General features: G+C 45.8%; 1 protein-coding gene across 1 annotated transcript in view; it reads left to right on the forward strand.

Annotated features, from left to right (window-relative positions):
• The window catches only part of RBM44 (RNA binding motif protein 44), a 1,074,496-nt gene that overhangs the window by 791,049 nt on the left and 256,639 nt on the right, over positions 1-26,808 (forward strand). Inside the window, exon 6 of the mRNA XM_033944849.1 lies at positions 6,514-6,587. Coding sequence (XP_033800740.1) covers positions 6,514-6,587 — 74 coding nt within the window. The remainder of the gene's footprint in view (positions 1-6,513; positions 6,588-26,808) is intronic.

The following is a 26,808-nucleotide window of genomic DNA, read 5'->3' on the forward strand; positions in this document are numbered from 1 at the left end:
TAAAAAAAACTTTTTTGACCAAAAAGTCTACCTGGTATTTCATGGTTAGGCCCTGGTCCAGCGTTATGCCCAGAACCTTCAGAGTGGGTTGAATGGAGTAACTAAGATTGTTGATGCTTAGTGGAGTTGTAGTATCTAATGGGTATGGCGAAGCTATGAAGAATTTTGTTTTTTCTGAATTGAGCTTCAGTCTAAATTCAGTCATCCATTGTTCCATCGAGTTTAGTGCTTCTGTTGCCATGGGAGTAAGTTCTGAGAGAGAGGTGAACAGGGTAATTGCACACAAGCGTACTCGTAGCTACTCTAGGTTTGTAAAAATGAATAATGAAATGATGCAAATGTTTTATAAAAGCAAAATTATTATTTTTTCATTATCAGGTATGGTTAATCATAAGGTTAATTGCATCATGAGAATTATTACAGAAGCCAAAAGCTGGCCTTGCTAGTAACAAATTCCAACGTTTTACCAGTTACACATCCATATATATCCTAAATGACGACATTCCTTCGCTACAATCTAACTGGTCCAAATTATTTGCTTCCATATAAGGCTTGTTTCTATACCTTCATATGGGCATGTCACAAAAGCATTCCTAAAAATTACATTGTTATACCTAAAAAGTTACATTCTCATATTAAGCTTACATCTAATATAATAAAGCTCTAGACGCGCATGCGCACTCCCACCTGCGTGCGCCGGTTTTCCGTGAGCTGTGGGTCTCTTGCAGGTAGGAGTGCGCATGTGCGACTAGCTGTGCCAGTGGCCTGCCTGCTCTCCACCTTGCGCAGTCCGGAGTTTAGTTTAAAAGAACACGCCACGACGGCTCCTCCCACCAGTCGCTCCTGCGTCAGAGAAGGCTTCTGACACAGGCGCGATCGTGAGAGAAGACACCTGGCACCCTCAAACCCAAACATATGTCAACGGGACCACGGGAAGGGAAGGGGGCGGGGCAGCAAGGGACGAAGGGAGCCACGGCGCTATCCTGTCGGCTCCCACACACAACCTGCTCCTCCTGTGGCCCGGACAACGAACTCCACAGATGCAATGTGGCCAAACCAGCTCCTCGCAGCCTAGCAGAGGCCCCGCGCCAGAGTGCGTCGGCAAACGATGCAGAAGCCAGCTCCCCCGGAGCCCAAATCCCAACAGCGCCAGACGGAAATAGATAAGGTAAAGGGGAAATGGGATCTTGAATATGGTTAGGTAAAAGCAGGACTGGACAGGGGGGGGAGGTAAAAGCCAGGGAGAAGAGCTACTGCTAGACAGGAGGAGCAGGGAAAGGGTACTACTGGACGGGGGGGAGGTAAAAGCAAGGGAGAAGGGCTACTGCTGGACAGGGGGAGCAGGGAAAGGGTACTACTGGATGGGGGGAGGTAAAAGCAAGGGAGAAGGGCTACTGCTGGACAGGGGGAGCAGGGAAAGGGTACTACTGGACAGGGGGGAGGTAAAAGCAAGGGAGAATGGGAGCAGGGAAAGGATACTACTGGACAGGGGGGAGGTAAAAGCAAGGGAGAAGGGCTACTGCTGGACAGGGGGAGCAGGGAAGGGGTGCCGCTGGACAGGGGGGAGAGAAAGAAAGAAAAAAAGAAAAGCCTAAGTCTGCACATATATTCTAGCACCCATTAATCTAACGGGCTTAAACACTAGTATTTTATAAAAAGAAGAAATACATAGACAGATATTGTAATGCACTCACAAAGACTAATGCACACAGCTTTTAAATCCCTTCCTGTTAAGATCAACTTGCATCTCTGTGTTAAGAAATTCATGTCCCTTTGTCTAACTAAGCTAGAGAGAGAAGGAAAGAAGGAGGGATTAACCCCCCTCCTCCCATCAGAGTTTCACAGAGTAGAAAAAGTTGCTTAAGGTCAGAGGTTAAATCCAGATGTAACCCTCTCAGAATTTCTTCAGATTTTAAATATATGAAATCAAAGTAAAATGTATTCTAATCTACACTTGTTACCTATCTATAATAATAAAATGCTACGCACGCATGCTCACTCGCGCCGCGTGTTCCCTGATCCCTGATCTGTTGGGATGTGGCGGCATGAGTGCGCATGCACTAGATGGTGCAGAGTGAGGGGCCGGGACTTAGGGGAAGGAGATCAGGCCCGGGATTCAGCCGACCCCGGCCAGGCAAGACCCCCCTTCCCTGCCGCACCCATGCCCCGGCGGTCCCTGCCGGCAGAGGCGGAAAGACAGCGGTCACTGGCTGTGCGGATGTGTTTCCTGGCCTGGCTCTCCCCCTATAGTGCTCACCAGTGCCAGTGAAAAACAAATTTTTTTAATTTTTTTTTTTAAAGATCGCGGCTCAGACACACATGCGCAGACCATCTACAGATGGCCTGCACATGCATGGGGATTGCAGAAAAGCGATCCGTGCCGGCAGATGGGGCGTTCCTATAATCTCCTCCATCTGCATATTTTTGTTTCCTTAATTCTTCGGACCTGCTCGATCGGGAAGGTTTGTGATTTTGGCCCCAAGGGGGTATTCAGGAAAGGACATTAAGAGTTTTAAGTCCATTAGTGCATGCAATCACATTAGCATGTCCTAACCGGTATCCTAAGCTTCTTTGTGCTTCCCCCCCCCCTTCTCCCCCGTAGAGCAGCTTCTGAGGGAACACACAGTGTGATTCATTGAGTTCAGTAGTTTTTACCTGGTGGACTTGGCTGATGCAGCATACTGACCAACCTCACCTTCTCAAATTGACAGGGCTCATTCAATACCCAAATACCTCCCTTCACACTCATCCAGTATGCTTCCAAACCAGACTCCTCCCACTACACATTTATTACTGCTAACCTTTCCTTACTGCCTCTCCCACTAATCAAACATTCCCAATAACCCAATTCCCTTCCTCTTTCCATCTGATTCACACTATTCCAATCCCTCCATCCACACTTATTTTACCACCACTACTCCTGATCAGATACTCTCTCTCAGTCTGACCCAGATTCTCTACTGCCCTGGCTCCATGTGGCATACACACTTCAAAATTGTTTCCCATCTTCGGCTATTTACTTCCACTGCTCTGCCAGACACCAAAACTCATCTTTCTACTGCATCTCCCCAACTGCCCTGCTCCTATTCCATCCCTAATCTACCACACTTACTCCTCCGACTGCCACCTTTCCTAGGATTCAGCACACTCAATTCCAAGCCACTTCCCTCCTCCTCCTCACTGATCTGACACAACTGCACAGGGAAATGGAGGGGGAGGGAATGCTGCACAGGGAAGTGGAGGGGGGAGAGAAATGCTGCTGCATAGGAGGCAGGGAGAGAGACAGAAAAAAAGAAAGACAGCGGGAGAGAGAGACAGAAAGAAAGACAGACAGACATATATTCTAGCAGGGGAAGGTAAAACAAAGGGAGAAGGGCTGCTGCTGGATAAGGGGAGCAGTGAAGGGGTGGTCGTGGACACAGGGGAGGTAAAAGGAAGGGAGAATGGACAGGGGGAGCAGGCAAGGGGTGGTGGTGGACAGCCAAGGAAAAAGAAAGAAAGAAAGACAGAAATATAGAAAGCGGCTAAGAAGAGAGAGAGAGAGAAAGAGAAAAAGAAAGAAAGACAGACACACACACACATATATTCTAGCACCCGTTAATGTAACGGGCTATAAGACTAGTAGCTACATAAGTAAATTCCTATTGTGTAGTTTTAATGACTTACTGACTTACTAAAACTTAATTCTGGATTTATACATACAATGAAACACATGTGGATTTGATTTGTCTTTCTCACTGCAAAATCAGGGCCCCTTGGAATGTAAGGCAACCAGGTCAGAGGCCAACTCCTGTCTGCCTATAACTTCCGTGAGGACCAGCCTAGTCCAGGCTGGACACTCTTCAGAACAAAGAAACCTTATAAAACTTAAGCTTTGCTAACTGGGGTAAATTTGCTATGGTGCTTATCAATCACACGAATGTCCTAGTCTGCCTTCCTATTCCTTCAAGCACATAGCACATGTGTGAACTCAATCTGTTATTCCCATCTTTTGCTTTGCCTCTCTGATTATGATTTTCTAGCTTATCCAATATTTTCTAGTTTCATATATTTATGTATAGCCACTAATACCACATTCTCACCTGCTCTTGGATTAAGCCCTATCTATCAACAGGTTTTTCTAACTAGTGAATCCTGGTGCAATGTGAGAAAGTGTAATGGCTGAATTTTTTATTTCATGTTTGCTCATTTCACCACATCTACCTGTCCAGGTAAACCAAGCTGGCCCTCCCCAGGCCTACTTAAGGCACAGGACAATCTCAGTGGTGGCGAATGGGATGATGATCGTAAAGTCGTCTGCATAACTGAATAATTTTATTCCTAGTTGGGACAGTTGTGGACCTAATGTTGACATGTAAACTTTGAAAAGTAATGGGGATAGTGGTGACCCCTGTGGGACGCCAGATGGGTTATTCCAGGTGTCTGAGAGATTGCAATCAAAACGAACTTGATAGGTGCGGGATATAAGGAAGCCTCGGAACCAGTCTAACACCCCTCCTCTGATACCAATTGCATCTAAGCGTTGTAGCAATTTCTCATGGTCTACTAAGTCAAAGGCGGAACTCATATCAAATTGCATAATCAGGGCATTGAGGCCTCTACTAAACAAGGAGCGTAAGTTATCTAATATGGCTGCAATTACTGTCTCAGTGCTAAATAAAGGTCTGAAATCTGATTAGGTTTCATGTAGGAGAGAGAATTGGTCAAGATATTCCATCAATTGGGGGTGAACTAATCTTTCCATGATTTTTACAAACAATGGAATGGAAGCTACTGGTCTGTAGTTGGTTACTAATGCTAGTGATTCTTTACGATTTTTTGGAATTGGGGTTATTATAATGTGACCATTATTCATAGGGAATTTTCCATTTTTTAAATTTTTGGACAAAGAATTCAACAATGTTAGTTTAAAGTCATAATTTCTGGGGGACAGGAGTCCAAGACGCAGTACGATTTTGTATACTTGTATACTTTGATGTAATTATTCCATTCTAAATTTTGAAAGGAGCTCCAGATCATATCCACTGATATTTAATTTCTGTGTCTGTTAACTATTTGATGTTCATGTATGTCGTTTGCTGAGCAGGTTATTCCTTAAGTTTTTAATTTTTGAGTGAAAGTGTTGTGCTAGATCGTTTGCTGAAGGTAATTTAATGTTATGCATGGGTTGAGTATGGCGTGTGGTATCAAATAAGTTTATAACCAAGTTGAACAATTCTTTTGTATTGGTTCCTATCAAGCTAGTATTGGATGGGTCAATTTTGGATGAGTAGAATGCTTTTCGCTTATGTTTTATCAATTGTTTGTAACTTTTTATGTTGGATCTCCAGATATTCCGATCTGACAGTTTTCCCGATTTTTTTCCAGATCCTTTCAAGGCGTCTTACTACTTGTTTCATTTTCAAAAGTTCAGCGTCGAACCATTTATTATGTTTATTTGGGCAGCGTTTACTATTACGTTTAGGGGCAATATTGTCTAGGATGGCTGTGCTCGTTTCCATCCAGTGATCCCAGAAATCAACCCCCTCTTCTATCTCTGCTTGTAGTTCATATTGAGACCAATATTCCTCTGGGTTGATATGGCCCCTTGAGAGATTCTTTTTTTATCTTTGATTGTGTTTTAGAATTTAGATGAGTCCAGGATAGGGTAAAATAGCAAGTGAAATGATCAGACCAGATGTCATGATGTCAGGTGCCCTCCGGTAGAGAGATAGAAGGATCCAAGATCTCCTTTGTGGACATAGCTACTACATCTAAACGATGGCCTTTTTCATGTGTTTGTGTGGTTAGACGGAGCAGCCATCAGATTTGAATTGGACGGCAAGAGAGCCTAGGTCTTCTATCTGGAGTGAACTAGAACCAGCCCAGTGCTCTAATCACTAGTCTATTCCTCTCTGCTAGTCATCTATGTATCTTTATAAAATGATAGCACAAATCCTGCAGAAATTGCACCTAGATTGACGATGGAGACATTGAGCTTGCTGGAGAGCAGGCATACAGGTAAGTGTATGATTTACATGTATATACATATATGTATTTGATAAAATACATGCATAAAACATGACTCCTCCCATACTCTGCCCTACCTCCACCCCTCTATTTTGCAAGTAAGTTGCATTGTTTGTAATTTTAGGTGTGACCTAATTTTATAAGAGGTCTTTTGTATGTAAATATTGGAATTTGACATACAGAAAAGTATTATACAATTACTTCCATGATGTGCAAAATTCCTGGTCAAAACAGTACATGGTTAATAACTGCAGAATTCAGTAAATTATGGTATTTATAGTTTGGATTCATGTGACAGTGTTAGGAACACATAAGTGCTATTTTGAAAATGTTGAGAGCTAGGGATAATTGAAATTTTAATTCCAAATTGCCAATTTTTTTGAGCACTGATGGCTGAGCATTGAAGGCTTTATATGACATTTCAAGATGTAATTTCTTTCATATTTGGCTATTTGCAGTTTTTGTTTTGCACTTTCAAGTAAATATATTTTGTTTCTTTTGCAGGTTGATATAAGATCATATTTCCAGAAGTATCATGTTTCTGAAATTCTAATCCATAAATTTTCATTGAAAGCTAGGTAATTTTTAATTCAAATCTAAGTCAATTGGATTTTTTAAAAATATGGATTGGGTAATTTGTGATTAATAAAATATAGATGAAATATTTGTGGGCCTACTATGCTTTTTAATTTGCTTTGAGTATAATGATGGGGTAGCTATGTTAGTCTACTTTTAAATGAAATATATAGCGATAAAGCGTAAAGGAAAAAAGATACCTTTTTTATTGGGCTCATTTAATATATTTGTGATTAATTTTTAAACGTAACCCTTCTTCCAAAAAAAAGGCATCATCTTTTTTCTTTTATGTACTGTTATATTTCTATATATTAATTTGCCTTTTAATTAACATACAAGCAACATTGCAAAAGCAAGTTTCAATAAAGATCGTAAAAAAATAACATCATTGCAGAAGTAGCTTAAAAATTCTCTTATAGCCCACAAGTTGGGGGAAGAGTAATAAACTCCCAGAGCAAGAGACAATATAAAAGAAAAGAAGGGAAGAGGAAGATCATTTTGTTAATATGTTCTGCCTATTACCTAGTTCAAACATTGCCACCACTGACAATGATTAGCTATTTACTGGAGTATTTGTATTTGTAAGGGCTTGTAGAATAATTTTAACAGAGGAAAGAGAACAATACATTTACAGGCAGAACAGAAACCCCAAAATTCAGAACTTCCTTGTGCATAGCCAGAAACCTTGAATTGTACTGCAGGAAAAATACTACAGAGTAATTTTAAACTTTATTGTTTCATTTAAATTGTAGCCATGGTGGGTGGGTGGATGGTTTCGGGAAGGTATTTTGGTAGTGCTCTAACAATGTATAATTGGACTGCAAGGGGGAAGGGGGTGCTGGTTCAATCTGTACTGAGGGTGTTTTTGTTTGGGGTGTTGTAGGGCGGGCAAGGGGGGAGGTTGTAGTATTTGCTGTTATTGTTGGTAGCTGTGAGGAGGGTTTCTTGTTTGTAATTGGCCGGCTTTGGTTGTTATATACCAGTAAAAAGATTTGAACCATAAATTGTAGCCATAGAGGGGCATGATCAATAGGTCGTATAAAAGCTCTATGCATTGGCGGCGTAAGACGTCCAGGGAAATGTGTCGATAATGGAAAGATGTCCAAGTCAATCGATTATCGGCACGAAAGACGTCCAACATAAACACGTCCACATGCGCTATACTGAAGCATCCAAGTTTACCTACCAAAATGTCAATCGTCCAAACAAGACGTACAACTACCTTCGCCATGATCCGCTGGATGACTTGCTAGTCGTTTAGCGCTCTTTATCTATTAGTTGTCCTGGCACATGTCCTACTGATGTCACACTGTCCCCCAATAACATCCTGCATGCCCATATATAAACCACCACATGGAAGTGCGACCCTTGTGGGTGTAGTAGGTGTTGTGTGAGGAGTTAGGAGAGTGGTAGGAGTTTGATGGAAGATAGGTTAGTTTATATCGATTACTGAGTGGGATTGAGTGTTTGGAGAGTATTTCTGTGAGTGTGTGTGTGAGAGCAAGTGAGAAAGATTGTAAGGGAGACAGACAGGAGAGACAGTGTGAGTGATTGTGGGAGTGAGAGATCGTGTAGTAAGGAAGGGCGTGCTAGGAAGAGTGTGTGGCCACCAGGGTGAGTGTGGGAGAGTGTGTGTGAGTGTGTGTGTGAGAGCTTGTGTGAGTGCATGCGGGTGTGATGGTGGAGCGAAGGGAGCCAAACTACTCCCTAGGGGAGACCGAGTCCCTGGTGGAGTTCTGCCTCCAGTATGAGGCACAGGTGTTTGGCCACAATGGCAGAAGGCCACCCCACAATGTTGCCATGAGGGCCTGGTCCAGAATACGTGACACCCTGCATAGGTGAGAAGCCCCCAGTACCTATCACTATGTAGCCAGTGTGTGCTACTCTCTAAACCTGTCACCTATTGCTCCCACCCCCATCTTTCAAGGAACTGCTTGCTTATTCTGTGTTCAAAAAAAAAAAAAAAATATATATATATATATATATATATAATATATATATTTTAACAATATCTTGGCAGGCAGATTTTCATTTCTGGATATGTCCCTACCTCATCAGAATATACATGACAGATGTGATGTGCTCAGTGCCCTCATAACCCTGCATATGTTTGAAAAGGACTGTCACCTGACCCTATTCTCCCCCATATTTTTCTTGCAGGCGTTATGGTGTGTACAGGGACCTCGAGTCCCTGAGGCGCAGGTGGCGCAGAGTCCACCGGGAAAACCCAGCCCTCATCCGGCGCACCAGACACCGCCTCAGAGCAGGAAGTAAGTGGCAGCCCCCCCCCCAACACAGTCAGTAGCACAGATATTGCAGCTGCCATGTAAGACATACTAGAAACCTTGAAATGTGGAGGTGACTATCAGATGCTAAAAAGCTATAATGGAGGAACGGGAGGTAATGGTCACATCAATGAATATCTCTGCAGTTGATATCGGCGCTGGCAGCATAATGAGTGCTCATCCTCTGAACCCCTTCTCTGCAATGAACTGCATTGTCAAGGAGGCATACCTGAACAAAGGATATACGCCTCAGAAGCTGCCGGCCACATGTTGGTCTGGAGGTCATCTTCATAGCTCCAGACCAATGTCAGGCCTGCTGTTGTGGAGGCATATATCCCTTGTTCAGGTATGCCTCCTTGACAATGCAGTTCATTGCAGAGAAGGGGTTCAGAGAAACACTATCCGATTCTAAGCATAATGTGTGCTTCATGGTTGCACCTGTCACCCTCTATCCTATGTCATATCATGTCTGCTACCTCTCAAAGCTCACCTTCTTGTGAATGTGCTCTTCCTTGGCAGCTATTCTGGTATGCAACCTATTGCCACCCAAAATGTCAACATATACATCAAGGCCATTCAGTGTCACCTGCATAAGCAGGCCACCTTTTGTTTAGATGTATACCGGTATAACTGAACACAGAAAGTATTTTACATATGTGTTCACACACTGGCCTGACTTGTCTCCCACTTAGTCTCACTGGGTTGGGTGGGGGGGTTGATAGGTAATTGTGTATGTAGTATGCAACCAATGCATGCTATGGTAACCCTCACTTCATATTCTTACTGCACACAGGTCGCGCACAGCATGCTGCTGAGGGCATAGCCCAGGAGGTGGTGCAGGACATGTGCCTACAGGCAGCCAGGGAGGCAGTGGCAGAGGCACAGGCAGAACAGGAGGTGGAAGGCTACTCTGCCTTCGAGGAAAGTCTGCCACCTGAGGATGTGGTGGAGGTCTCAGATGTGGAGGACCAGGCCCAGGTGGTAGAGGCGGAGGTGGTGGCGGAGGTGGAGCAGCAGCATGTGGTGGAGGAGCAGGGCGCATGGGAGGTCCCTGACCTCTATGAGAATATGCCCCCTCCTGAAGGGGATGAAGAGGTGGTCATGGAGGCAGCAGCCCTGGCCCCACGCCATGATTTGCATCCAGTGGCCACGATAGTTCCTCCCCCTCCTGAAGCGTATGGGCAGCTGTTCAACGTTGTGGGACAAATGCACAGTGAACTGCAGGAGGGGAGGCACGAAACTATGTAGACCCTGCAGGAGATCGTCAGCCTTCTGCGGCAGCTGGTTGCCATCTTTAAGGAGCCCATTTAGGGGATGAAGGGGCAAACCTGAGGGGCAAGCTGGCAATGGGCAATCATGTTACCAACAGTGTCAGTGACAGCTCACAAGTAGCTGGCAGAAATCCAATGACTGAAAGGACATCACAAGGCCTCTCCTTTACATATCCAGGAGACTTTACCTACTGTATCTCATTGGGACATACTTGGATGTTAACCTACTTGATGTTATTGGCTGTCATGTACAATGCTGTCACCATATGCTCTGCCAATGATTGCAAGTGTTGAGATGTGATGTACACATGCAAACTGTACAGTGATGGTTAAGGTGTGCAATAGTTGCACTAAAGGTGTGTTCCAATGCCATGACTAGGGTAGGAAGACATGCATATGGTGGGACAGTGTTAAACGCAATAAGGGGTACCCTCCCCATATCAGTGGAAAACAGGTATCCAGTGAAATGAAAAGACCCTACCATCAGATGGGATATGGTGAGGAGGCCATAAATTTTGACACTGAGAAAGTAGGAATGCTAGGCTGCATTTCTGAGGTCACAAATAGCTTCTATAACCTATGGGCCAATGGATGATGATGTAACCAGGCCAGGGATACAGGGAGCACCATTGAGATTAGAAGCCGCAACCTCTGGAGACAGAGGCTGCTGCAGCACAGCCCTCACAGATATTTGCTGACCCTTACAAATGAAAAGGTATGTGAGGCTCAGAACTGCTCGCTTACTTTGCACAGGTTGGAGCAGTGTTAGCCATGTTGGGGCAATTGGATAGGCGTGTGCCATGTTGTTACCATAAGTATGATATTGTATGTTCTCATAATGCGTAAATATTTGTATGGCGATTGTTCTATGACAGTCATTTGTGACCAGGTGTTCTACCATTCATGTCTACCTCAGCAAAGGTGTATGCATTTATATTTGAATCATGACTACAAAAACAGACCAAAATAAATACCAGATATCTACCTCTAAACTGGGTGTCATGTGTAATCCCTTGATATCATGTCACTGACCTGCACCTCAGGATAGTTTCTTACTGCTCTGGAATGTGAGTGGATACCCTCCCCCAACTTACCTAGTTTAAAGCCTTACGAAGTAGGCGGGCTAGTCGATGTCCAAAACGTATTTGGACATCGACTAGCCCGCCTACTTCGTAAGGCTTTAAACTAGGTAAGTTGGGGGAGGGTATCCACTCACATTCCAGAGCAGTAAGAAACTATCCTGAGGTGGCGAGCCACAACCACACTTCTGAGTCCAAGGTAAGTACCCATACTATACAAGATAAAATGGGAGTCACACTAAATCAGAAGGGAATCTCTTCACAGGGACTTAACAACAATAAGGTATGGAGGGCAATGTATGTTAATGCACACAGTTTGGGCAACAAAATTCTGGAATTGGAGACTGAAATAATGAACGCAGACCTAGATGTGGTGGCAATATCTGAGACTTGGTTCACGGACTCGCAAGGGTGGGATATGGTTATACCGGGCTACAACTTGCTTCGTCGAGACAGAGAGGGAAAGTTAGGAGGAGGGGTAGCACTATACATTAAAGAAAACATCAAGACTATCAGAATCACAGATGTTAGATACTCTGGGGAATCCCTCTGGGTGAACCTGGCCAGAGGGAACGAAAAATGCTTATACCTTGGTGTGGTATATAGACCTCCTAGACAACAGGAAGACAAGGACATAGAACTGATCGAGGATATAGAGAACATCACTTTGCGCGGGGACACAGTTCTGCTAGGAGACTTCAACATGCCCGATGCAGATTGGAACACACTCTCTGCGACTACCTCTGGCAGCAGAAGAATATTAACCTCCATAAAGGGAGCACGACTCAAACAAATGGTACTGGAGCCCACTAGAAACCAGGCGATACTGGACCTGGTACTCACCAACGGAGACAGCGTCACAGAAGTATTGGTAGGAGATACGCTGGCCTCCAGCGACCATAACATGGTATGGCTTAACCTCAGATGGGGTTTCTCTAGATCAAACACAGTGAAGAGAGTCCTCAACTTTAAAGGCACAGACTTCGAACGCATGGGAGATTTTGTCCACCGGGAGCTGCAAAACCAAGCACAAACCGACAACGTGGAGAATATGTGGTCGACTCTGAAATCCACCCTGCATGAAGCAACAAATCGCTATGTAAAAACGGTCAGCAAAAGTCGGAGAAACAAGAGACCCCAGTGGTTCAGTACTGAAATTTCGGACCTCGTTAAGGAGAAGAAAAAAGCATTTATCGCCTACAAACATTTAGGAAAGCAGGAGGCAAAAGAAGACTATCAGGACAGGTCTAAAGCTGTCAAGAAGGCAGTCAGAGAGGCCAAGCTCCGAATAGAGGAGAATCTAGCGCGGAACATTAAGAAAGGGAATAAATCCTTCTTTAGGTATATTAGTGACAGGAAAAGAAACAAAGATGGGATAGAACGACTCAGGAAATCGGACGGGAATTATGCAGAATCGGATTCCACTAAGGCCGAGCTACTAAATGAATTCTTCTGCTCGGTTTTCACCTGTGAGGCGCCGGGATCCGGTCCACTTTTACAGACAAGGGAAAGCCAGAAAGACCCGTTTCAAGACTTCAAGTTTACGCCCAATAGCGTCTACTGCGAACTTTCAAGACTCAAAGTGAACAAAGCCATGGGACCAGACAACCAGGGTGCTCAGAGAGTTGAGTGAAGTCCTGGCGGAACCATTGTCTGTGCTCTTCAATCTCTCCCTAAGCACGGGAAGAGTCCCCTTGGACTGGAAAACAGCTAACGTTATTCCACTCCACAAAAAGGGCTGCAGGACAGAGACGGCAAATTACAGACCGGTAAGTCTCACATCCATAGTATGCAAACTCATGGAAACACTGATCAAACAGAAACTTGATACAATACTGGATGAAGAAAATCTACGTGATCTCCATCAACATGGATTTACCAAGGGCAGGTCCTGCCAATCAAATCTGATTAGCTTCTTCGACTGGGTAACAAGACAACTGGATGCCGGGGAGTCCCTGGACGTAGTGTATTTGGACTTCAGCAAAGCTTTTGATAGTGTCCCACACCGCAGGTTATTGAACAAGTTGAAATCGCTGGGATTAGGGGAAACACTAGCTGCATGGGTTAAGGATTGGCTGAGCGGTAGAATTCAGAGGGTGATGGTAAATGGTACCCCATCCAAAACATCAGATGTGACCAGTGGAGTGCCACAGGGCTCGGTCTTAGGTCCAATCCTATTCAACATATTCATAAGTGATATGACCCAAGGGCTCAGAGGAAAAATATCATTGTTCGCCGATGACACCAAACTGTGCAACATAGTAGGTAAAAGCACTATGCCTGACAGTATGACGCAGGATCTACTACTATTAGAACAATGGTCATCGACTTGGCAGCTCAACTTCAATGCTAAAAAATGCAAAGTGATGCACCTGGGTAAAAGAAATCCGTGCAGGACTTACACGTTAAATGGTGAGACCTTAGTTAGGACCACGGAAGAACGGGATTTAGGAGTAATCATTAGTGATGACATGAAAACTGCCAATCAAGTGGAAAAGGCTTCCTCCAAGGCAAGGCAAATGATGGGTTGTATCCGTAGAGGTTTTATCAGCAGGATGCCAGAGGTCATAATGCCACTGTACAGGTCCATGGTGAGACCTCATTTGGAATATTGTGTTCAATTCTGGAGACCACATTACCGGAAAGATGTGCTGAGAGTTGAGTCAGTTCAGCGGATGGCCACCAGGATGGTCTCGGGGCTCAAGGATCTTCCGTATGAAGTAAGGCTGAATAAATTGCAGCTGTACTCACTTGAAGAACGAAGAGAGAGAGGAGACATGATTGAGACATTTAAATATATCACGGGTCGTATCGAGGTGGAAGAGGATATCTTTCGTCTTATGGGACCTTCGTCCACCAGAGGGCATCCGCTGATAATCAGGGGAGGGAAGTTTCATGGGGACTCCAGAAAGTATTTCTTCACTGAGAGGGTGGTCGATCATTGGAATGAACTCCCACGGCAGGTGATTGAGGCCAACAGCGTGGCAGATTTCAAAAATAAATGGGATATTCATGTGGGATCTCTAATGAGGTAAGGGCAGGAGGTTGGTGAGCAAACTCATGGGGGAAGGGTCACTGGAGTGGGCAGACTTGAAGGGCTTTGGCCCTTTTCTGCCGTCATTTTTCTATGTTTCTAACAAAAGGGCAGGCAGGCAGCCAACTGAAAGTGGGAACGTGGCCATGTTGTAAGTAAGATCTGGTTTAGACCAGGACCATGTCACATGCAGGACCTGAGACAGAAGTTGTGTTAGTCACAGTTCAAGAAAAAGGGGAGAGATGTAGACTTGTGAGTTCCATGATTTGCAATGGATGTAACACCTGATTTTTTTTTTTATAATTTCTTTATTCATTTTTTCATATTACAAGTGTATCAGAAAAATTTATATGATCTTATAAATACACACTTGATTTAACTTCATGAACACTTTAAGTACAACATATCATATTTATATTCATATTTTATAATGTTCTAAATAATATGTAATTCATTTAATATGTATGACCAATATAAATAAAATAAACCCCCCTCCCAATCCCTGCCTACCTTTTCAGAAAATCTAACTTAATCCTTTAAAATTTATTAATTAATTCATACATATTGTGAGATAAATACAAAAAAAAGGGGAGAGATGTAGACTTGTGGGTTCCATGATTTGCAATGGATGTAACACCTGATTGTCCGAATAGCTCCCCCTCTTTCTAGAGGCCTGTGCTAACCCTCGACTGAAGGGACATATTATGATTGAGGACTCATGTAAAAGGGAGCTGGTGACTGCTGTGCAATGCTGCCGTTCATATGCAATCAGTTAGATCCCATAGGAGCTACACATGTATGAGGTGAGGCACTAGGAAGCAGACCAGTGTCAACTGAGAGGGTATTCCCCCCCTCCCAATGACACCAAAAAGCTGTAACAGCTGAGCCACCAACAAGGCCACACATACACCTGTGGCCAGGATCAAGGGTGTGTAAGGAATGAATCCCAGGGGAGGGGAGGGGGGTAAGGTGAACCGAAAGGTAATAGCGGAATAGAAATCTGTAATGTAATGTGAAGCAATCATTGTGGGAAGGAGGTGGCATTGTGGGATAAGGAGTCCCCCCCCCTAGACAGGGATGGAGAGGGAAGAGGTGTGTTCCAGGAAGCTCACACAGTCTTTGCCCTTACCCTGTTATGGCCCCTATGCAGATTGCTCCCCCCCATGCTTGTCTAAACGCTGTTTCAAACAGGCTTTCCAGAGGGGTTTTTTTTAAATTCTTTATTTATCATTTTAAATTTTAACAAAATCAAACATTTTGTACAGAAAGATTGTCTGATCATACACAAAATAAGAAGAAAAATGATTTCCATAATACTAAGAATCTCTAATCATACAATCTCAAGTCCTCAAAGAGATGATCCAAGAATTTATGAGTGAACTTTAAGGAAATCAATTAATAAATTCTATACAAGAAAAAAAGTATCTAATGACTGGATTAAGGAGCTTATATTCTATTTAATCAAGTCCATTTATTGTTACTATTATGTTGTTCCTTCCTTTTCCAAACATTTCAGCGTCAAGAAAGCTGTAAGTTGAGCCAGTTCAAAAAACACATATTTATTATCTCGATACCTTATTATACATTTACATGGGAAACGTAAAAAGAAAATACCACCCAGCTGTGTAACTCCTGCTTTCATCAGAAGAAATTGACGTCTACGGTTCTGATTTTCTCTATTAACTCTGGAAACATTTGAATTTTCAAACCCAGAAATTCCTTATTCTTGTTCTTAAAAAACATTTTTAATATCCAATCCTTATCTGGCAACAACGCCACAGATAATAAGAGAGTTGCTGGTTTAGCCAAATCTTTATCTGATGCTTCCAGAATTGCTGTCAAATCTTGTTGAAGATCTTGTGCTTCCTGTTTCTGATCCTCCGCTTGCTGATCCATTACTTTAATAGGCAAATAATATACCCGAGTAAGAGGGGGTAATGATTCCTCAGGAATATTTAGTATCTCAGTAAAGTACCTTTTTATCATCTCCCTTGGGTTTATAGATGGAATTTTTGGAAAGTTTAGTAAGCGCAGGTTATTAGTCCGACAATTATTTTCCATAGTTTCCAATTTTCTTCTAATAATTTGATTATCTTTTATTATTGTAGATTGAACTTGTTTAATCATTATTACTTCTTTTTCAATTTCTCCTACTTTTTCTTTAATGTTGGAAATTTCCTGTTTATTTTCGGATTTTTATGTTCTTTTCTCCTTCTTTAATCTGTTTAGTTAGTGAGTCTCCCAGTTTGGAAACCAAGTCCCATATTGAGTCAAGAATCACTTCAGCTGGTTTTTCATGTTTAAAGGAGGTCTCATGTAAAGTTAAGAAAGGCTCACCTTGACTGCCTTCTGTCTGCTGATCCGGGTTTTCTCCTCCCTCAGATCTCCTATCCGCTGGAACTATCTCTGGGCTTAAGAAAGCCATCGAGACTTCTCCTTGCTGGCTCCCAGGTGTTACAGCCTCTCAGTCAGGGAGTGCTGCTGCTTCTGGCCCACTCCATTCGCATGGGGAGCTTGCACTCAGCGGTGGGGGAGGTGGATTCCTCTGGTCGGGGCTCAGAGTAGTATCTAGCCCTGGGACTTCCGGTTCGGCGTCACTCCACGCCGCAGGATCCAGCGGGCGACTCCCCGACGCTACAGGCTCCCTCTGAAGGCGCTGAAGAAAATGCTCAATGGTAGCAAGAGGGGGGTGTTCAGGGCGCTGCGAGACTGCAGCGGTGCTCTTACCCCGTCTCTTCGGCATCGCAATGAGGAAAAAAGATCTGTTCACAAAAAAATGAACAATGATAGTTCCCACAGCGTCTCACCAGACACAGGTACGAATCGTCATCTTGGATCTACTCCTATCGGTCGGCTTTCCAGAGGGTAACCAGCAACTTGAGCCCAGCCATTTCTATAAGCATGTAAAACATCATTGATGAAGCAGGAATACTTGCTTATCTGAATACAGCCACACGCTTGAAAAGGCAGGCCATGTAATGTGTAACATCCAGCAAACGGGTTAGGATTGCATCAGTAGATAGGACGGTGTCTCTGAACACATAGGAGACGGACGTTCGTGGTGATGTAGACGTATCCATGTGTTTCGGATTTGTCCATAACCAACCAGGTGGACGTATTATGTGAAGTCGTCCAACTGACGGTTTGTGGACGTGCTTAATTGCGAATAAATACGTCTAATCTCATATTATCAAAAATCACCATGGCTCCCAAACCGGTCAAAGCTCTGTCCCGAAAGCCTAACTTCTCCCAGGCTGAGACAGAAATGCTGGTGCAGGAGCTGCACACACACCACCAGCAGCTCTTCTCACCCCAAGGAGAAAGACTCGGGGCATACTCCAAGAGCAAAGTGTGGACAGCAATAGCTCAGCGCCTGAATGCAGTCCACCACCATAAGCGAGATGTGGAGGACTGCAAGAAGAAATGGAGATCCATCAAAAGGGAGGTCCGAGCTAAGGTGGGCAACCGGCCTCCAGATGCTGACATGGCAGACCTCAGCTCCATGGACCAGCTGGTGCTCACCTTTGTGTCAGCAACCTCCACACCTATGGTGTGGGCACACCGGACACTTCAGCTGCCGCACCTGCACAGCCTTCTGGTATGTCCTTGTCTTAATCCCCAGTCTCATACCTATGTACCATATTCTGAGAGACCTCTCTTTCATCTTCCTTCTTCTACTCCTCTAATGGGCCAGTGAGTACACCTGCTCTTCAAACCTTTCCATAACACCTGTTTGGTACTGCTCCATGTGCTGTGACATCCATATGTGCTTTTCCCCTATGTAGAGGCCAGCTCTGATGAGGATGAAGCCGGATGCAGTGGCATCGACACATTGACTGTGCAGGGACAGCAGGATGAGGCAGCTGCAACAGTCAGCCAGCAGGAGCCTGACAAGTCCCAGGACACCCAACCACAGGAGCCTGCCAATGGGGATGAGGACCTGCCAATTCTCCCACCGCCTGAGCAGTTTGCCAATGTGGCTGCGGATACTGAGGAGGGCAGTGAGGAAGCACAGCCTGGCTGCTGGAGGGCACCCAGTCGCCAGCGTCGCCACCTACTGAGACTGGCCCAGAAGCTACTGGGGCACAATCTGACCCTGGAGGGATATCGGCAGCAGAAGCTCCAGCTGCTGAGAGAGGGTGTGGAAGCAAGACAGCAGTCACTGGAGGTAAGACAGCAGTCACTGGAGGCCCAACGGGAGACTAATGAACTACTGAGGCAGCTTTTGCATGCCAACACTGCCATCGTTGCAAAGCTGGAAGGCCTCCAGAGTGAGCTGAGATCTACAAACCGTACTCCCTCCACAAGCCAGAACACTGATCAGGTGCCTGCACCACCTTCCACCACTGCCTCAGTGGCAACAGGATGCAAAGCTACAGAGAAAAGAAAGCACCCCCAGATCTTGGAGCCTGTTCCACGCCTGCCTTCCTCCACTCAGGTGACATGGCCAGCTTTTGAACAGCAGAACACTGACTCCAGCAGTGATAGTGGCAGCTCAGACACTGATGTGGCCCCAGTTGGTCCAGAGGCTTCATCTCTACCTAGAGGTGGAGTTGGGAGGGATATCAGGGGCCATGGGAGACCACGTGGGCGAGGGAAGGGGAAGGGGAGGTAGGTAAGGGGCTGGTGTTGGTCGTGTATGTGGGTGTGGGTGGAGGTGGGGTTGGTGAGGGTGTGTACATGTAAGGGTGGTGGTTTGCACAAAATGTGGGAAAATAAAGGTGTTTCTTTAAAAGAACCTATTGTCTGTGCTGTGTACAAGCTTCAGCTTATGTACACTGAAACTGACTATTGTCTGTGCTGTTTACAAGCTTCAGCTTATGTACACTGAAACTGACTATTGTCTGTGCTGTTTACAAGCTTCAGCTTATGTACACTGAAGCTGACTATTGTCTGTGCTGTTTACAAGCTTCAGCTTATCTGCACTGAAGCTGACATTAGCCTGGGCTGGTTGTGCAGTCCAGTTAAATGGCACTGGACTGATGGAAGGGTTGGTGGGGTTGTAAAGCCTCAGTTATATGGCACTGAAGCTGACATTAGCCTGGGTTGCTTGTGCAATCCAGTTAAATGGCACTTGACTGATATAGTGTCAGGTGGCTAGGGTACAGCGTCCATTTCACAGGAAGTGGGTCTGTATTAGACAGTGCCTGGTGTTGAACCCTTCCTGGCTGGCACTGTGCTCAGCTCTGTGATGTGGGGGTGGGGGAGGCTTGTCATCATCGCCATCAGGTGGCTGGTGTTTGCGTACTGCAAGGTTATGCAACATGCAGCATGCCACGAAGATCTGAGCCACCTTCTCAGGCCTGTACAGCAGCTGGCCCCCCGAGCGATCCAGGCATCTAAAGTGTTTTTTAACTGCCCAAATGTTCTTTTGATGATGCTTCTGATGGCTCTGTGATGCCGGTTGTATTCCTCCTCAGCTGCAGTGTGAGGGTGGACAATCGGAGTCATCAGCCAGACCCCTGTCACCTATGAGATATAGAGAAACAGAGAGAGAGAGAGAGAACACTGATGAGTGGCAGTGATTTGCAGGTGCAGGAAGAGAGGGTTGGGATGGGGGGGGACAGGGTAGCTGTGTCCCTGAGGTGCTTACCAAGAAGCCAAGCGCCATTGAAGTGCCCTTGGGTTGCTCTCCTGTGGAGACCACAATGCTGCACTATGTAGGCATCGTGTGTGGAGCCAGGGTATCTGGCACACACATCCAGGATCTCTCCCTGAGTATTGCACACCACCTGCATGTTCCATGGAGTGGAACGCTTTCCTATTACGGTAACTGGCCTCATCTGCCCAAGGGGGTCTGAGGGCAATATGAATGCAGTTTACCACTCTGATGACGGAGGGGAATAGTGCCACATTGAAGAACTGCCTCATACTGTCCTGTAGGGCCTGGGGAGTGGTGAGGAGAGAGATATAGTCACGGGTGTGGGTTAGGAAGGCATGAAGAAATTGGGTGACGCAGTTGGAAATGGCAGGTTGAGTGAGCCCAGTGCTGGATGCCAATACAGACTGGAAGCTCCCAGTTGCCAGGAAAGCGAGGGCTATTGTTACTTTTAAATGCACTGTGTGACAGGGAAGCCCCTGTCCCAAGGAAAAGAACAGTTAAACCTCCCCAGCAGACATCAAAGGGCTTGGTAAAACCTGGCCTGGAGCAGGCACAGCTGACTCAGCCCAGAGGAAAGGGGCAGAGGCAAGGTTCAGTACAACATAACAGCCAGGGGGAAGGGCACTGCAAACCAATTATCTCCCCTATCGATCCTTTCATCAGAGTGAGAAACCTAAACCCAACCCAGGAGGGGGTGGGGTCAGCACTCGTGATAGTCGGGACCAGCTTCCTCAAATAGAGAGGAGGCAGAGCAAGCGGGGGTGCTCAGCTGGCTGTAATGAAGAGAGTGCAGCTACTTGCCGAAGGAGCAGTTCCAGAGTTCCAGTTCCCCAGCCCAGGACGCTATGCAAAGGTCAGCCTAGTAGGAGGGAGACTGTAAGCCCTGGGAGGTTTATTGCCTTGCCTAACAGACCCTGGGAGGGTGACCCGGGAGTTGTGTATGGGAAAGAGCACTTTAGCAGAGACCTGACAGGCAGGCAAGGTGGGGGAGAGGAGAAACAGCCCAAGAGAGGAACTTGCCAATACAACCTGGACCAGGGCCGCCATCAGGGCAGTACCACCAGTCCTGCATTCAGGGGCCCGGAGCTGACAGGGGGCCCGGGCTCCCCCAGGGTCCTAGGCCACAGTCTAGGGGGGGAGAGGTCCGCCCCAGGTGGACAGGAGAGAGCTGGACGGGGGACCCGCGGAGTTCAAAACATCTTGAGCCGCGAGGCTCGTCTTCTGTTCCTGCCTGCCCTGCCGCTCACATTTAGCCGATCTGAAGTGTTCCCCGATGTCAGCGCTGATGTCGGAGGGAGGGCATAAGCAAAGCCTGCCCGTTGACATCAGCGCTGAAGTCGGAGAATACTTCTGGTCGGCTATTTGTGCGCGGTAGGGCAGGCAGGAAACAGAAGACAAGCCTCGCGGCTCGAGCTCCGTTTTGCTGAGAAAGTTGCAAAGATGGGCTGGGAGGCAAATGCGAAACACAAAAAGGGGGAGGGAGTGTGTTTTGGACACAAGGCATGAACTTGGGAGAGAGGAAGGGAGGGAAAGAGATGCTGAGGTGGGGGAGGGAATGGGTTTTTGGACACAGAAGGCATGGACTTGGGAGAGAGGAAGGGAGGAAAAGAGATGCTGAGGTGGGGGAGGGAATGGGTTTTTGGACACAAAGCATGGACTTGGGAGAGAGGAAGGGAGGGAAAGAGATGCTGAGGTGGGGGAGGGAATGGGTTTTTGGACACAGAAGGCATGGACTTGGGAGAGAGGAAGGGAGGGAAAGAGATGCTGAGGTGGGGGAGGGAATGGGTTTTTGGACACAGAAGGCATGGACTTGGGAGAGAGGAAGGGAGGGAAAGAGATGCTGAGGTGGGGGAGGGAATGGGTTTTTGGACACAGAAGGCATGGACTTGGGAGAGAGGAAGGGAGGGAAAGAGATGCTGAGGTGGGGGAGGGAATGGGTTTTTGGACACAGAAAGCATGGACTTGGGAGAGAGGAAGGGAGGGAAAGAGATGCTGAGGTGGGGGAGGGAAAGAGATGCTGAGGTGGGGGAGGGAATGGGTTTTTGGACACAGAAGGCATGGACTTGGGAGAGAGGAAGGGCGGGAAAGAGATGCTGAGGTGGGGGAGGGAATGGGTTTTTGGACACAGAAGGCATGGACTTGGGAGAGAGGAAGGGAGGGAAAGAGATGCTGAGGTGGGGGAGGGAATGGGTTTTTGGACACAAAGCATGGACTTGGGAGAGAGGAAGGGAGGGAAAGAGATGCTGAGGTGGGGGAGGGAATGGGTTTTTGGACACAGAAGGCATGGACTTGGGAGAGAGGAAGGGAGGGAAAGAGATGCTGAGGTGGGGGAGGGAATGGGTTTTTGGACACAGAAGGCATGGACTTGGGAGAGAGGAAGGGAGGGAAAGAGATGCTGAGGTGGGGGAGGGAATGGGTTTTTGGACACAGAAGGCATGGACTTGGGAGAGAGGAAGGAAGGGAAAGAGATGGTTGTGTACACGGGGAATAGAAGAAAGGAGAATTTTTGGTCATAGGGAGGGAGTGAGGTACAGATAGTGGTATACCAGGGTGGTGGTGGGGGGGGCGGTCCGCCCTGCCCCGCCCCGGGTTTACGTCCCAAGGGGGTGCACAGCTGGCCACCCGCCAGTGTTCTCCCTAGGCTGGCAAACTGCGGCTCTTTAGCCACTTGAGTGCCACCGCCGCCATCGGGAACAGGCCGGCGCCAAGTTCTCCCTGCTTTTCCCTCGTGTCAATTCTGACGTCGGAGAGGACATTATGGGCCAGCCAATCGCTGCCTGGCTGGCCTAGAACGTCCTCTCCGACGTTAGAATTGACGTCGGGTGGCGAGAGTTGGTCAGCCCCGCGGGGAAGAGAAGCAGTGCGAACTCAGCGCTGGCCTGTTCCCGATGGCAGCAGTGGCAGCCTATTCCCCAGTGGTGGTGGCAGCATTTTCCCAATGGTGGTGGCATAGGGGAGGGCAGGGAGAAAGAAAGAAAGGGGGGACAGGAAGCCAGAAAGAAAGGGGGCAGGGTGAAACAAAGAAAAATGGGGCACGGAAAGAGAGAGAGAGAAAGACAGACATACAGAACGAAAGAGGGTGTAGAGAGAGAAAGAAGGGGGCAGGGTGAGAGAGAGAAAAACAGACATACAGAAAGAAAGGGGGTATGGAGAGAGAGAAAAAGAAAGGGGGTATGGAGAGAGAGAAAAAGAAAGAAGGGGCAGGGTGAAACAAAGAAAAAGTTTGGGGAGGGAATGAGGTCTGGAGGAGAGGAAGCATACAGGAGGCTGAAAGAAGGGAAGAAATATTGAATGCACAGTCAGAAGAATAAAGTGCAACCAGAGACTGATGAAATTACCAAAGGTAGGAAAAATGGTTTTATTTTCAATTTAGTGATCAAAAATGTGTCTGCTTTGAGAATTTATATATGCTATCTATATTTTGCACTATGGCCCCCTTTTACTAAACCGCAATAGCGTTTAGCGCAGGGAGCCTATGAGCGTTGAGAGCAGCGTGGGGCATTCAGCGCAGTTCCCTGCGCTAAAAACTGCTATCGCGTTTTAGTAAAAAGGGAGGAGGAAAATTTTCTATTTTTGTATAGTTGTTACTGAGGTGACATTGCATAAAGTCATCTGCCTTGACCTCTTTGAAAACCCGCAAAATATAAATGATAATTAACATTTTCTCTGCGTACAGCGTGCTTTGTGTTTTTAAAATTTTATTGTTGGTAGATCATTTTGACTTGGCCACGAAGGTAAGGGGGTGGGAGGGAAGGGAACTGCTGAAAGACATCTAGTAATCCTTGAAGGCTTGACTGTGCAGGGAATTATTTTTGTAAAATCATGTTTTGTTATGTGACTGGCATTATTAGACTTTAATTTCTATGAAAATGAAAATGATATAAATTATTTGCTTGTTTTTATGTGCGTGTGCTGAAGGAAAGTGGAGAGAGAGTGGGCTGAGGACGCTGAAGGGAAATGGGGAAGAGAGAATGGGGAGAAGACGCTGATTTATAAATAGACAATTGTACAGAATATTGTTTCTTTTTTATATTCATCCATAGCTGCATGTTAATGATGTGCTCATATGCACTTATTTATCATCATAACATATATAGAAACATAGAAACATAGAAACATAGAAAGATGACGGCAGAAAAGGGCTATAGCCCATCAAGTCTGCCCACTCTACTGACCCACCCCATTAAGTCTGAGTACTAATGACCTAGTTCCTTAACTCGACCCTCGTAAGGATCCTACTAGGGCATCCCATTTATTCTTAAAGTCAATAACGCTGGTGGCCTTGATCACCTGCTCTGGAAGCTTGTTCCAGTGATCTACAACCCTTTCTGTGAAGAAATACTTCCTTATGTCACTATCGAATTTCCCTCCTCTGAGTTTGAATGGATGTCCCCTTGTGACCGAGGGTCCCCTGAGAAAGAAGATGTCTTCTTCCACCTCGACACGTCCCGTGATGTATTTAAATGTCTCAATCATGTCCCCCCTCTCCCTGCGCTCCTCTAGAGTGTAGAGCTGCAATTTGTTTAGTCTTTCTTCGTACGAGAGACCCTTGAGCCCCGAGATCATCCTAGTGGCCATCCGCTGAACCGACTCAACTCTAAGCACGTCTTTACGGTAATGTGGCCTCCAGAATTGCACACAGTATTCCAGATGAGGTCTCACCATGGTTCTGTACAGTGGCATTATGACTTCAGATTTGCGGCTAACGAAGCTTCTATTGATACATCCCATAAGTTGCCTTGCTTTGGATGAGGCCTTCTCTACTTGTTTGGCGGCCTTCATGTCTGCACTGATGATTATTCCCAAGTCTCTTTCTTCTGAAGTCCTAGCTAGTGTTTCTCCATTTAAGGTGTAAGGTTTGCATGGATTTCTGCTACCGAGATGCATAACCTTACATTTCTTAGCGTTGAAGCCCAGCTGCCATGTCGAGGACCAGTTTTCCAACGTAAGCAGATCCTGCGTCATACTATCCTGCAGATTGCTTTCACTTACTATATTACATAGTTTGGCGTCATCAGCGAATAGAGTTACTTTACCCTGAAGCCCTTGGGTCAAGTCTCTTATGAATATGTTAAAAAGGAGTGGACCCAGGACCGAGCCCTGTGGCACTCCGCTGGTCACCTCCGATGTCTCAGAGAGGGTGCCGTTGACCATCACCCTCTGACGTCTTCCACTCAGCCAATCTTTGACCCATGCAATTAGTGTCTCGCCTAACCCCATCGATTTCATCTTGTTTAATAGTCTGCGGTGTGGGACGCTGTCGAAAGCTTTACTGAAGTCTAAGTACACTATGTCCAGAGACTCTCCCGAGTCCAGCTTTCCTGTTACCCAATCAAAGAAGCTGATAAGATTGGATTGGCATGATCTACCCTTAGTGAATCCATGTTGACTAGGATCCCTTAGATTCCCCTCATCCAAAATCGTGTCTAATTTACATTTAAGTAGAGTTTCCATGAGTTTACACACTATTGATGTGAGACTCACTGGTCTGTAATTTGCAGCCTCCGCTCTGCAACCCTTTTTGTGCAGAGGAACGACGTTAGCTGTTTTCCAGTCCAGGGGGACTCTCCCTGTACTTAGGGAGAGATTGAAGAGCATGGTTAATGGTTCCGCCAGGACATCGCACAGCTCCCTGAGAACTCGTGGGTGCAATTTGTCTGGTCCCATGGCTTTGCTTACCTTGAGTCTTGACAGTTCGCTGTAAACATCAGCTGGTGAGAACCCAAGATCCTGAAATGGGTCTTCCTTGCTTGGCTTTGCTTCCAGCTGTGGCCCGTGTCCAGGTGCCTCGCAGGTAAAGACTGAGCAGAAGTAATCGTTCAGTAGTTTGGCTTTTTCGGAATCTGTTTCCACATAAATCCCATCTGCTGTTCTAAGACGTACTATCCCATTTGTGTTCTTCTGCCTGTCACTAATATACCTGAAGAAGGATTTGTCCCCTTTCTTAATGTTCTTTGCTAGAGTTTCTTCCACTCGAAGTTTGGCCTCCCTGACTGCTGTTTTCACCGCTGCAGACCTTGTCTTGTATTCAATTTTAGCTTCTTTCTCCCCGGTGCATTTGTATGAAAGAAATGCTCTTTTCTTGTCCTTGACTAGGTGTGAGATCTCATCAGTGAACCAACGGGGTTTCTTCTTTCTTTGTTGTTTATTTACCGATTTTATGTAGCGGATAGTTGCTTCGTGTAGTGTCTTTTTCAGTGTTGACCACATAGCTTCCACATCATCCGTTGTTTCCAGAGCCTGTAGCGTCTGATGGACGAAATCACCCATGCTTGCGAAGTCAGTGCCCCGGAAATTGAGTACCTTCGTTTTTGTTTGTGATCTAGGGAAGCCCTTTCTAAGGTTGAACCATACCATGTTATGGTCACTGGTTGCCAGCGTTTCTCCCACCAAGACTTCCGTGACGCTTTCCCCGTTCGTAAGTATCAGGTCCAGGATGGCCTGGGCCCTAGTGGGCTCTAGTACCATCATCATTAACATGCAGCTGTGGATGTGTAAGGACAGGCTGAGGAGGATGGATGGGAAGGAAGGAAGGTGAACATATCAACATATCGTACATTTTTAACATGCATGATGCAGCTATAGGCAAGCAGAGGAGGATGGGATCATACAGATGTGTATGTTCAGATATGCGCTCAGATGTGTAGTTTTTTCTGATATATTTATTAAGCTTACAGTATTTATAAAAACACATTTAATACTTGTTGCAAAAAATATTGTGCAATTGTGATCTACTTCTGGCCTACAAAGGTCAAAAGAAATCCTTAACTAAGATTTTACATTCAAAAGTGAATTATAGCTACTAGCACTATTATTTATTAGTTATTTATTATGCAGATGTTTGTTAGTTTGTTATTAGTTCAGTATTAGACATATGTTAGTTTAGAATTGATAGGTATAGATTAGTTTAGTTTAGGTTAGGTTAGGGCCCTGCTGAAAGAGTCTACCTTGA

The sequence above is a fragment of the Geotrypetes seraphini genome, chromosome 5 (genome assembly GCF_902459505.1).
Source record: "Geotrypetes seraphini chromosome 5, aGeoSer1.1, whole genome shotgun sequence".
In the NCBI taxonomy this organism is placed as follows: domain Eukaryota; kingdom Metazoa; phylum Chordata; class Amphibia; order Gymnophiona; family Dermophiidae; genus Geotrypetes; species Geotrypetes seraphini.